This window comes from Mchenga conophoros, linkage group LG6, assembly GCF_057382185.1.
Source record: "Mchenga conophoros isolate Kocher_MC1m ecotype Shallow Benthic linkage group LG6, M_conophoros_male_GT1.1, whole genome shotgun sequence".
In the NCBI taxonomy this organism is placed as follows: domain Eukaryota; kingdom Metazoa; phylum Chordata; class Actinopteri; order Cichliformes; family Cichlidae; genus Mchenga; species Mchenga conophoros.
In genome coordinates, this window is record NC_140531.1 from 28297360 (window position 1) to 28309859 (window position 12500).

Consider the following 12500-nt stretch of genomic DNA (forward strand, 5'->3'; position numbering starts at 1 on the left):
CTCTCTCTCTCTCTCTCTATATATATATATATATATATAGAGAGAGAGAGAGAGAGAGAGAGAGATATGAGCTAAAGACATTCATTTATAATTGAAATGCTGATAATTTTAGAATTTCCAAACCAGAGTTAAGTTTAATAAAAAATAAAATAATAATAATAATAAAAAGTTGTACTTGCTTTCAGTCCTATCACAGTTACAGCCACATAATTTTAATAATAAAACATGTATCTGAATAAGTTACTTTACTGAGGAGATTAGCAAATGATGACCCTGATGAAGGCCACAAGCCGAAACGCGTTGGTCATCTTCCCCTAAGTGTTGCTGGAGTTCCTGCATTGTGAATTCTTTCATCCTCTCCATGCACCTTGGAAGTAGGCGAAGTTGTACCAGAAATTTCTGTTATAATTAGCAAACGACAAAGGAAGTCAAAAGATGTTTTGTATAACAGTGTATCAAATCTACATAAACTACAATATCAAAATACACAATTAAAACCATACAGATGCATTTTGAAAGCATGTTTACAAATATGATCCTTTAGTGAATGTAGTGTCTTAGTTTTTAAAGAGTGTTATAACACTAGTTCTCCTCAATTCATCACATAAAAGTAAGTATATGCACCATAAAGAGCATCATTGTGTTCCTTCAGAGCTGTCCTGAGATTACAAGCTTTGTTTACCTGGATTGTAACGTTCACACTGCAGGTCCCAATGCTCAAGTCCCCCCCCCCAGTTGTTTCTAAGTTAAAGCTTTAAATTTTGTAGTAACCTGTAAATTTGTATATCTTACTGTAAACCTACTGTCATTTAATGGTTGGGCACTGCACAGCTACAGGCATCTGACCTCATGTCATACTGTGTATGGGGTTGCGTGTGTGACAAATAAAATTTGAATTTCAGTTAAATGACAGAAACGTTCCTGTTCTTGTAAAATATGTAAGATATATTTTAGAGATTTTACTGTACAAATTTTTGTACAGTACTGAGCGTGCCACTCCAGACGTTTCAGCTGTCGTATCAGAAACTTAATTTAAGTTTTTTGGGGGGGGGGGAGAAACTTACCGTTAAAGCCAATAACAGCCTCCCGTTCGAACCCAGGTATACTTTCTATTTAAAATATATTTCAGCATATTTACTGATTATCAGTATAAAAACATTGAACGTTTATTGTCTGAAATTACTACAAAGATAATCGCAGTATGTGACAATATGTATCTTTATTGAAAGTAAGCTATCATGCACAAGATAAAAATCATTGGTTTACACAACTACATCATATATATGTTCTAGATCTAATCTAACAATGTTCTATGTTCATTTAAATTTTTTAAATCTGCATATTTGGCACTTATTATGATGGCAAATTAGGTAACAATTACTTTGTAAAGAAAGTACACTTTGTTTTATAAACTACAGAAAGAAGCAATACTTAGCTACATCCTGGTTTGCACTGCACCATACAAAATTTTGTACTGATATAACTGTAGGTCCAGAGAAACTTTCCAGCCATTTGGTAGGGCAACTGTATTTCCTTGTCCTTTGGTAAAGAACTATGAAATATTCTTAAACGCTAACCACACCACATGTCATAACAGTGAACTGTGAACAGAGCAGACCTGGTGCCCTGTCCTAACTGAGATTTTTAAAAAGAATTTTAGTGGACAGTCAGCAATGAAAGCAGAAAGGTGAATCATCACAAGAACTTTTAATAACTTGTCAATAGAACAGAAATGAGCTTCTTCCTCTCTCAAAACTAAATGAAGAGGAAATGTGCTTTTAATAAACACTCAACTTTTACGTTACACTGTCGGGATTCTCTGAAGGTCCTTCAAAACGTAGTATTTCTTTGGATGTGTCCCCAGCCATCTGTCTGTGTGCGTGTGACCTCCGGTGTCTGCTGAGAGAATGGCTCCATTTAAACCTGCAGCCGCAGATGAGGCACAGATAGGGTCTCTCTCCAGTATGTGTCCGCCGATGCTTTGTCAGTGACGCATTTCGTGAGAACGTTGCTCCACAATCATTACAAATATATTTTTCTGACTTAATATGAACATTTTGTTCATGCTCTTTCATGTTGCCCAGCTGTGAAAAGCCTTTACCACACACAGGGCAAAGATGTGGCTTCTCCCCTGTGTGGGTCAATCCATGAATATTCAAATCCTGGCGAGAATAAAACTGCTTGCCACAGATAATGCATTTGTATGGTCTTTCCCCTGTGTGGCTCCTCATGTGCCTTTTCAGTCCCTCAGAGCGAGAGAAGCAGCTCTCACATAAGGTACATTTGAAAGGCTTCTCTCCTGTGTGGGAGAGGAAGTGTCTACGAAGCGCCGAGGCCTTGAAGAAACACATCCCGCAATCCGCACAACTGTGAGGTTTTTCTGGCTGCTCCTCGTGTGTCTTTTCGTGTGCTTTGCAGTGACCTGACTCGGAGAATCCCTTACCGCAGACCGAACAGGTGAAAGGCTTCTCTCCAGTGTGCATACGCTTGTGACGAATGAGTTTGTTAAGTTTTCTGAACGTCTTCATGCAGTATGAACACTGATGAGGTACCCTGGGTTGTTTTGTGTGTGTGCGTTTATGCCTCTCTAACCTTGAGGGTCTATTGAACACTTTTCCACAGTCGGGACAGGGGTGCTTGTTAGTCCTACTGTGGCAATTCCGGTGTCGGATCAGCGTCTCTTTTTTTGTAAAGCTTATATTACAATGCTCACAGTTATGAAGAGTCTTGGGCTTGCTAGTGTGTACAGGTTTATGCCACTCCAGCTTTGACGGTCTGTCAAATATCTTGCCACAGACAGTGCAAGGGTAACACTTGTCTGATGTGTTGCTCTGTGGCTGTTTGGAGTTCTCTGGCTCGGTGATCACTGAAGCATCACTGGAATCTGAGTCTGAGATTATCTTCACCACCACTATTTCTGGATCTGAAGAGGAATCACATTAAAAACACAATTTGAGTGTGTTACTGACTGAAGTGACTTAGCAAATCTCAGTAAGCAAAACACAATGATTGACTTTTACCATGTTACACATTAGAGCAGGGCGATATGGCCAAAAATATTTATCACGATACATATTTGAAAATTTGCGATAACAATATAACTGACGATATAATTGATGCGAGAGAAAATACAACTCCACAACATTACTAGCGCAAAAAGACAACCTTCCATTTATTTTCACGTAAACAAGAAGCTGGTTTTTATGTACATTAAAGCTTTATAAAAATGTAACAGTGCAAATGCAAATTCCTTGCTGAAAGTTTAACCAAAAGGCATTTCCAGTAGAAATGGGCTGACATATCCTGAGCATAACCATGTATAATATCCACTGAAGTTAAAAAGAGGTGCTTTGCAACATTAAACTGCAGTGTGCAGTACGTATTTTTCAGACCATAAGGTGCACGGGATTATAAGGCACATTAAGCGAAACAAAGCAGTCAGATAAATCAAACTTTATTAAACTCATTCTTCTTGCTTCCTCCACTTCTGTACCATTGATTCATTAATGTTGAATTCTCTGGCAGTTGCTCTATTCCCATGTTGTTGCAGCATATTAATGACTAACCTCGTATTGTGGATGGATTATCTCAGTTGTTCTCCTGACTTTAGTTTGGTCCGTTTACAGCATCCTGCCATGCGATTGCATTTGTCTCTAACTATCAGGAACCTTCACGTTAATTTTTATAAGTGGAAAAGTGTTAGTGTTCGTCCTCCAGCTTCACTGTTTATGTTATGCTAACATAGCTGTGTCGCTAGCGATCACGTAGCACATCATTATATACCAGCTAGCCCAACTTCAGTAACCCTACAAACGTCACTGCTGTTTAGTTTCCTGTCTTCATTTATGTTGGAAGTGATAGCAGAGCTGTACGTTTGATCTTTTTCAGAAATCTCTCAGTCAGAACGTGCTATATCATGCTTAGGTAACTAGCGAAACTAGCGAGCTAACTTCCGCTAGCTTCCTGCTAGCTTCTAACTCCGTTAAATGTAATAAATTTTGTTTTCATGGATGCCTGGAAGTTAAACTTCATAGTTACACCTGGTAAAGCAGCAATGCTGATCGTTTTATTAAAGATGAAATAATTTAGACAGTTTTTAACTCTAAGTGATGCTGCAGTGTTCGTTTGACCAGAAGAATACAGAGTTTAGTACCCAGATTACTCCCAGATTTAAGAGCATCTTAGTCCAACAAATACGACAATAACGACAGCCGCTTGCATGTTCTGCAAAAAAATGTGCTTTGTCGTGTATCTGATGGACAAACACCAAACCAGTTCCACATCACTGAAGTTGCACCATTTTTACAAACCAATTCTGGTTCATCTGTTTCACTCAACAATCGGCCATGTGCGTATGAAAACAAAGGCACTGCGCATGCGCGTTTTACTCATATTCTATTGTGATATTTCATTTTCCTATCGTTGCCTAACATTATACCGGTATTACCGTGAACGGTATAATATGGCCCAGCCCTATTACACATATGTAATTCATGTTCAGTGGAGCTTAGTTCTGTTCTGTTCCACATGCACTGTATGCCACCGAATTCAGTTGGATAAGGAACCAGGCTTTTTAGAACTAAAAAAGTGAACTTATTTATTACACAAATTTTGATCAAAAGGGGAGAAACATGCAAAATACCCTCAATACATACTTTCCTCCGCAGATTCTGTTTTAGGGACAGGTGTGGTATCTGGGCCCATTGCTGCAGCCTGTTGATGTACAACCCATAAACAGTTAAGGAACAAATACACAATATATCTACATATTGGACATTTACTATTACAGTTTCCACGATGCAAACTCGTACTGTAGCTAATGTCTGAGACCAAAAGGACTCATTAGACACATCCAGGGAAATTCAAACAAAACTGATGTGGAAAGGGAACAATAAGCATTGATACAGCTAATATAAAAGTCTTAATGGAGAGCTATTTCAGATGAACAACTGTCAAGTTATCCCTGTTAAATCCAGAATTGAATTCAAAATCCTGCTCCTCACATACAAGGTCTTAAATAATCAGGTCCCATCTGATCTTAATGACCTTGTAGTACCATATCACCCCATTAGAGCACTTCGCTCTAGCACTACAGGCTTACATGTTGTTCCTAGAGTATTTAAAAGTAGAATGAGAGGAAGAGCCTTCAATTTTCAGGCCCCTCATCTGTGGAACCAGCTTCCAGTTTGATTTGGGAGACAGACACTATTTCTACTTTTAAGATTAGGCTTAAAACTTTCCTTTTTGCTAAAGTATATAGTTAGGGCTGGATCAGGTGACCCTGAATCCTCCCTTAGTTATGCTGCAATAGGTGTAGACTGCTGGGGGATTCCCATGGTGCATTGAGTATTTCCTTATCAGTCACATTTCTCACTCAACATGTGTTAATAGACCTATCTGCTGAATCACACTTGTTATTAATCTCTGGCTCTTTTCCACAGAATGTCTTTCATCCTGTCTTCCTTCACCCCAACCGGTCGCAGCACATGGCCGCCCCTCCCTGAGCCTGGTTCTGCAAGAGGTTTCTTCCTGTTAAAATGGAGTTTTTCCTTCCCACTGTCAGGAATGCTTGCTCACAAAGGGTCATTTGATTATTGTAGGGTGTCCCTTACAATACAAAGCGCCTTGAGGAGACTGTTGTTGTGATTTGGCGCTATATAAATAAAATTTAATTGAACTGAAGTTATCCCACTTGAAATCCAAGTGATTTGGTGTTTGAGTTTGTAAAAACATAGGCATCAGAAACACTTTATTGTATTTAATTGGACCTTCCTGACTAACTGGCTGTGACTTGTTTATGTGGTTAACTAATGATTAGTTGGTTGGAAGTTTGGGGGGAAATTTTACAATTCTACAAAAAACAAAAACAAAAAAATAGATCTTCTTATCAGTGGTGGGCAAACTATGCAAAACAGATACTATCGCTAAATTACGTCAAATCTACATTCACCACACACTTTATCAGGTACACCTTGCCTTGCTAGTACCATTTTTTTTAAAACTCCAATTGTATTACGAACTGCCCCCTCCTAGCACAAACAGAAAGCACTAGCTGGAAACACCCCTTAACTACATTACAGCATCAAAAATACTCAGGTAGAGTGTGGCACTACTAGTCACTATTAGTTGGTCCGTGCTTGCATTTTGTTCACGCCAAAATTTTGAGCATGCCATCTAAAACATGAGCAGCATAAGAGATAAGCAGCATGTATGCAGTGGGTTAAACAGTCCAGTGTGCTGCACACACCCAGTGTCTGTATCAAGACGGTGGAAGGAAAACAACACTAAACAACCCTTAACGCTCAAAGTATGTATCAATATCCTCAAACTAAACTTAAAGATGCACGTGAAACTGAAAGTGGTCAGTGCTGGTTCTGAAAGCTAACATGTTGTTTATTTACCTCTACAAAAAAAAATATCTGTGCTTTTGCACAGATTTGCTAGAATGTTTGTGTGGCCGCTCGAGCATTAACCCGTCCACTTGCAGCGAAACCGACACCGGCGTGGTTAACGATTGTCGATAAGGGGTTATAATTAAACTCGAGGGTAGTGTTAACGCATTGTCACAACGGTATACAAATACAAACACAACAGCCGCACTTTTACAACGTTTGCTAGCTACTGTCGCTAACGTTGTAGCTAACCACGCAGCACAGCCTCGGAGGCGTAAACAAGATTCAGGCCCACTTCTCTAATAATCCGTAAAAGAGAACGCTTACCACGTCCTCTATCCACAGAGTTTTAACCGAAAACTTCTTCGCGTGAAAGGACAGCTCGTAGCCGCGGACTGCTTCTTCTTCTTTATATGCATTACGCCACCAACTGGTATGGCGTGTGGACCGAAATTCTGCTTCCTGTGCTTCTCATTTCTCATATTTTCCTTTTTGTTTTGTTAAACCATCGCTCTTTCATCTCCTCCTCCCATTGCTTTTGTCACATTTCTTTCATTTTTGTGCCTTATTCTGTTCTCAATGTCGGTCCTACTAACACTGATATCCATATCCATCAACGGTCTCTTTGTAGCTTCCTTTGCTTTTCCTTCTGTCATTTCATTTCCCTTAACTCCATGATGCACTGGTAGCCATAAGAAGATGACCATAAGCCCCATCATAGTAAGCAACGGACTGCTAAACACGGCGCAGCAATTTGGGGTTGATGCTCTTTCTCTTGCATGGTGCCTTCAACTGCTCACGTACTTTCAAGAACCGGTGCTTTTTCTTTGCGGTTAACAGATTTGCGGTTCAGTCAGATGTCCAGCAGGGGCTCGCTCAGATCGTGGTAAATGTTGACGTTGAGAGCCATCGTTTCCTATTCTTTCTTTCTTTCTTTCTTTCTTTCTTTCTTTCTTTCTTTCTTTCTTTCTTTCTTTTTTCTTTCTTTCTTTCTTTTCTTTTTTTAAAAATTATTATTGTTTTGATTTCATTACATTTATTTATACAACAAAAACAGGTTGTTGAAGCTAAATGAACACAAATACCAAAGGTTCTCCAAAATGGATATAAGGGCAACCAGACATCTTGAGTTTTTTTTTTACATTATATCTATCTTTAGTAGAGTTTTTTTTTCTTTTTTTTCTGTTATCACTAAACAAAGAAAACGTAATCCACTCCTTTCGCATGTCACTCCAAATGGTTCCATAAAGCTACAGAGACTAGCTTCAGCAAGTTTCTTAATGTTAAGAAATAATCTTTGCAGGTAGAAACGATATAATATACAGATCATTTTGCGAATATAAGTAAAGGAGCTTTAAAGCAGAATTTCTTTTTCTTTTTAAAGTATAAATGTTGTAAGAGGAGCAAAAGAGGATTCGTTTTTTTAACAGGAATGCTGACAATGTTAAGTAAAAGACTTAAGTAAAAAATAAATAAATAAATAACTAAAAAACGTTATTTGCTTTCAATCCCATTACAAATGCAGCCATGTTAATAATAAAACACTTATCTGAATAAATTACTTAACTGAGAGGAATAGCAAATAAAGGATTTTAAAAGGGATGTTTTGTACAACTGTACATCAAATCTAAATAAACTGCACAATCAAAATATACAATTTAACAGTGGACATAGATCTTATAAAATACTGCAGGTTAGTGTTTTCCCAATTAAAACCAGATGCAGTTGCAATTTTAACAGCGTGTTTACAAATATTATCCTTTAGTGAATGTAGTGCTTTAGTTATTACAGAGTATTATAAAACTAGTTATCCTCGATTCATCACAGAAAAGTGAGTATATGCACCAAAACGAGCGTCATTGTGTTCCTTCGGAGCTGCCCTGAGATTACAAGCTTTGTTTTCCTGGATTGTAACGTTCACTAAGACATTGTATGTGACCCAGATCTGTACAAATAAACTTTGATTAACAAAATAAATCTCACCTAACTATACAAAAAAAAATACACAATTTAGCATTTCACAGGACAAGTGTGAAATGTCTGTAAGCTGCATATCAATCAAAATCACCCAAATTCTTTGAAGGAAAAACTCTTTCAGTCTTTACCAAAAATAGTCAGTGCTGTTTTCTCTAACTCACTTAGAAGGAAAACAATGAGAAATGGAAATGGAGTTCTGGATGCCCCACACTTCCAGGGACTGGATCTTGAAGTCTCTCTTGCAGAGTGCAATGCTCTTAAAAGTTTCACACGGCTCTGTGTAACCCCCTTGTAGGTCTCTTTGCAGGCAGAGAGCATGACCTCCATCACCACCTGAAAGAAGACACATAGATATGAGCAGAGTACTCGCAGCTTCCCTGTCACACAATATATTAAAGGTTCCTTCAAAGGCCAATCTATTGTATGTTTCACTAACACACCAATAATAAGCCGATTGTCATCGCCTGCTATGAACTTGGAGGCCTCTTGCTCCTTAGGCCTCTTGGGCTGTTTAGCAGACATGGATTCCTCCACTGGTGCAGTGACCATCAGATAGCTGGGATTTTGCAGTGTCTCAGCAGGACAGGTCAGAGTTGTGCTGGAGGGGATGTTGCCATTAGTTGACGCCTGAGGGGAAGCACTAATACTGCCTCGAAGTTTCTCAGGAGACGCTCTTGGGCTCATAATATTGACCATAGATCTCTGGTAGAGCTCCATGTTGGGACGGAGCTGAAACAGTAATCACAAATCTTGTTTGACGCCTTGCAGTGTCAAAGGCATTGCTCTATATTAACATAAAGAAACCCATACATGGTCAATCTAAATCTAAGGTAAGTTGAATTCAACAAGAAGAAAGCTCACCGTGAAAACTAAACACTCCCCAGTTCCAAAGTATACAAGTTCCTCTGAGTCTTGTTTTCTTCTTTCTGCTACATCAGTTGACAAGAAGGCACCAAATACCTAAGATAAGAGAAATTACATCATGTCAATGGCATACAAAACTTACTGCGTCGGCTAAATCTCACCATTATAGAAGCATAAGGATCAATTCTGAGGCTCATTTAACATGTTAAATAAAATGTATCCTAATATTGATTATTTTATAGTTTTACCTCTTCATCCACAGATTTAATAATCATGACAGATGGTTCATGTCCCTCCACATGTGAATAGAATCTGTATGAAATAAAAATATACAAAACACCTTTTGTTTTTATAAATGCACAACAACATTATATACATGCCAAACTGGCATACAATTGCCCCTCAAGAGCAAAGACCTATTTTATTTAAATTTCATGTTAAATCAGAGAGAAGTTTTAGCACTGTTTAAACGCAGGGGGAAAAAAACAGTATTTGTCTCTAAATGTTGATAGTAAAAACACACCTGCTGACGGTTACAAAAGAAAATTGTTTTTCACTGCAGGGACGCGAAGTTCAACAGATATTAATTTGATACAAAGTAAACACTATTAAAGCTATTGCGATATGATATAAATACTCCTCTACATGATTCACGCCTCTTTTTTTAGGTAGTTGCCGAGTGGGACTGAAGCGCAGAACAAAGGTTACTTACGAAGCAAGAGTCCTTTCATGCTCAGCTGTGCTGAACAACCTGAAGGGACTGAAGAGGGCAAAGCGCTCAGGTATCCAGGCCCAGATGACTCTCATCTCCGTCCCTGTTACAACACTGGAACGAAAGTTGTTGAAATCCACTGTCTCTACTGGTAGCCTTTTGGAAACATATGTGAAAACAGGGTTCATATTAGTTGGAATGGAATATTCAATACTACTAAGTTTGTGTATATTAATCCTTTATTACATACAAATATACCATTCGTCATCTGATTCATGACAATGTCAGTATTAACCCACCTTTTCTGGTCTATGCTGACACCTTTTAGTATGAGTGACTCTTTATTGGTAGTGAACAGTAGGTTAAGGTCTCTCCTTGTGGGTACTGAAATCTTGAAGGCTCTTTCTAGGAGCTTCTCAGCCGTGCAGTGGCGAGCTACATTTTGCACAAATCTTTTCATGTCTGTTCTGAAGTCTTCCACATCTGCCACTCGAGATGACACTGATACTTTATAGAGGTCAAGCAAAGCCAGAGCAACCCTACAAAGAATAATTATGAAACACATTTATTGAATTGTTTTGTCTGTATGTTTGGTTTTTTTTTCTCAGAGTAACTGATATGGCAGAAGAAATGACATATTTAGGACTAAGTTTTTTTGTTTATTTGTTGAAATGCGGCAGCAGTAACAAACCTGTAGAGGACCTTGTAGCCCTCCAGTAGGTAGACGTCTAGAACTCTAATGGCATATGTGAACGGAAGGTCAGCAAATATCCACATGATCCAGTCAGAGTAAAACTCAAACAGGTTCTGGTGGGAGCTGGCTATCAGCTTGCGAATGCCTCTGCAGCATTTGTTGGCAAGGTCTCCAAAGGTCATACAGGACGCACGGTAGGTGAGGAAAGTCTGGTCAATGTAGCGCTTGTTGGGATCATTGTAGCAGATAAGTCGGGACACACTGTAGAAACATTCAGCTTCATCCTCGCTGAAGTGGAGGATGAGGGAGACCAGGGCGGGTAGAATGGGGCAGAAGTTCATGTCTATGAAGTATTTTCCGAGGCAAAGAAGAACTTTTTTTGCAGAATTCAGGCCTGCTTTGTTGAGACAGTATCTGGAAAAGAACAGAGGAAGCAATGACCGATTTGGTCACATTTACTGCAGTGCAGAAGTATAATAATACTAGAATGTAAACTTTTTCTGTTATATATGTATATATATATGTTGCTAGTCTTGTGGATGCTTTTAATAAACGTAGCCAAAATTAGCAAAATCAATGCCAATTAGACAAAAAGCTCATCATTAAGACAGTTTGTCAGCTATGAAGTGTGATTGCAGTATCACAAAATATTACCTTGGTATTTCTCCATCTTCCATATACTTCGGCACTGGGTGGCTACTATGTTTTTGTTCTCCAAATAGCTTCTTAGTCAGTTCATAGTAGACATCTCTGTCTGGAGTGACAGCCCTTCTGCAGATATATAAAATCAATACACAGTCAAAAATTTGGTTCAAGCAGATTTCAGTAAAAATGCTCACAGTGGTTCCATTACTTGCCACAAACACATACATAGAATTGATGCTGTGGATGATGTGATAATAAGCTTTGGCCCTTAGTGTGTGTGGCATGGCCCAAAATCCTTCCCGAGCCATAGTTTTAAGCTGCTGGTGCTCACTCCGTAGGATTTGTTGATATTTCTTTGCAGCTTCAGGATCAATTTTCTCCCAGTCCACAAACTGCCCATACTTCATCCCAGAGCTGGAACAAATCTCCCAGTTGTCTGCTTCAGAGATGGTCATCATGGAAACTTGCTTGAGATGGCATTTACTGCCTGAGCCAAAACATACACATGTAACTTTATTATTATTATTATTATTATTGTAGATTTTTATTTTATTTATTTTGCTTTTAAAATCCATATCCAACTTTAAAAACATTATTTCACTACCACAAGTTTCTCTAGAGGGTGATTGCTTGTTTGGTTTATGCTTTGACTTCGTAGAGGTGAACTCAACAACCGACACATTCCCGTCTCTTTCCTCCTTTTTGGTTGCTTGATACTTTGGCAGTGAGCTTTGCATCTGTTTTGACGTAGGGGAGGTTGTAAAGTGTCTTATGTCATCTTCTGAGCATAACTCCGATGTCTCATAACTGTAAAAAGACCTTTTAAAGACATTCAATTCAATATTAATTATGTAGTTCAGTAATTCAAGTCAGAAGAGAAAAACCCCCCCACAAATCTGGTTAATTAGAAGTATTTGGTTATCTGGCCAGTAACCTAATTTTGATAATATAAGAGTAAAAGCATAGTTAATTATGAATACACACCTAGATCGAGGTCTTAAACAGGTTTCTTCTTTCTGTGTGTCCACACCACAAGGCTTTTTCCCCTCTGCATTGTAATAGGAGTGAGACCTTTGTCTGGTTCTGCTACTAGCCATAGATTCCAGATTGTGGTCAGAGAATGCGTCTGGGAATAAATTCATGTTTCCACAATTGAAGAATTCTGGTGTCCGTGAAACATGAATCATCTCAATTCCTATTATTCCTTGAAAAATAG

At 38.6% G+C, this 12500-nt stretch overlaps 2 protein-coding genes across 2 annotated transcripts; both read right to left on the reverse strand.

Annotated features, from left to right (window-relative positions):
• Positions 1-916: 916 nt before the first annotated feature.
• On the reverse strand, positions 917-7234 carry LOC146572828 (uncharacterized). The gene is made up of 3 exons (XM_085277247.1): positions 6720-7234; positions 4656-4713; positions 917-2923 (listed from the first exon to the last, which is right to left on the reverse strand). The coding sequence occupies exons 2-3, from the start codon at positions 4702-4704 to the stop codon at positions 1797-1799; spliced, it is 1176 nt and encodes a 391-aa protein (XP_085133373.1). The 5' UTR covers positions 4705-4713; positions 6720-7234; the 3' UTR covers positions 917-1796.
• An 826-nt stretch (positions 7235-8060) lies between these two features.
• On the reverse strand, positions 8061-12471 carry LOC146572829 (TBC1 domain family member 24-like). The gene is made up of 11 exons (XM_085277244.1): positions 12269-12471; positions 11889-12103; positions 11510-11771; positions 11294-11410; positions 10637-11053; positions 10245-10484; positions 9946-10101; positions 9482-9545; positions 9231-9329; positions 8810-9098; positions 8061-8702 (listed from the first exon to the last, which is right to left on the reverse strand). The coding sequence occupies exons 1-11, from the start codon at positions 12469-12471 to the stop codon at positions 8527-8529; spliced, it is 2238 nt and encodes a 745-aa protein (XP_085133370.1). The 3' UTR covers positions 8061-8526.
• Positions 12472-12500: the final 29 nt, after the last annotated feature.

What these genes read in the sequence shown, in the direction of transcription:
- LOC146572828 (XM_085277247.1), bottom strand. Translation starts at nt 4,704, where the DNA reads ATGGGCCCAGATACCACACCTGTCCCTAAAACAGAATCTGCGGAGGAA. An exon ending in AACAGAATCTGCGGAGGAAA is followed by an intron (nt 2,924 to 4,655) that starts GTATGTATTGAG and finishes ATTCCTCTTCAG; the next exon opens with ATCCAGAAATAGTGGTGGTG.
- LOC146572829 (XM_085277244.1), bottom strand. Translation starts at nt 12,471, where the DNA reads ATGATTCATGTTTCACGGACACCAGAATTCTTCAATTGTGGAAACATG. An exon ending in GGCTACAAGGTCCTCTACAG is followed by an intron (nt 10,485 to 10,636) that starts GTTTGTTACTGC and finishes TATTCTTTGTAG; the next exon opens with GGTTGCTCTGGCTTTGCTTG. An exon ending in CATGAAAGGACTCTTGCTTC is followed by an intron (nt 9,546 to 9,945) that starts GTAAGTAACCTT and finishes TATTTCATACAG; the next exon opens with ATTCTATTCACATGTGGAGG.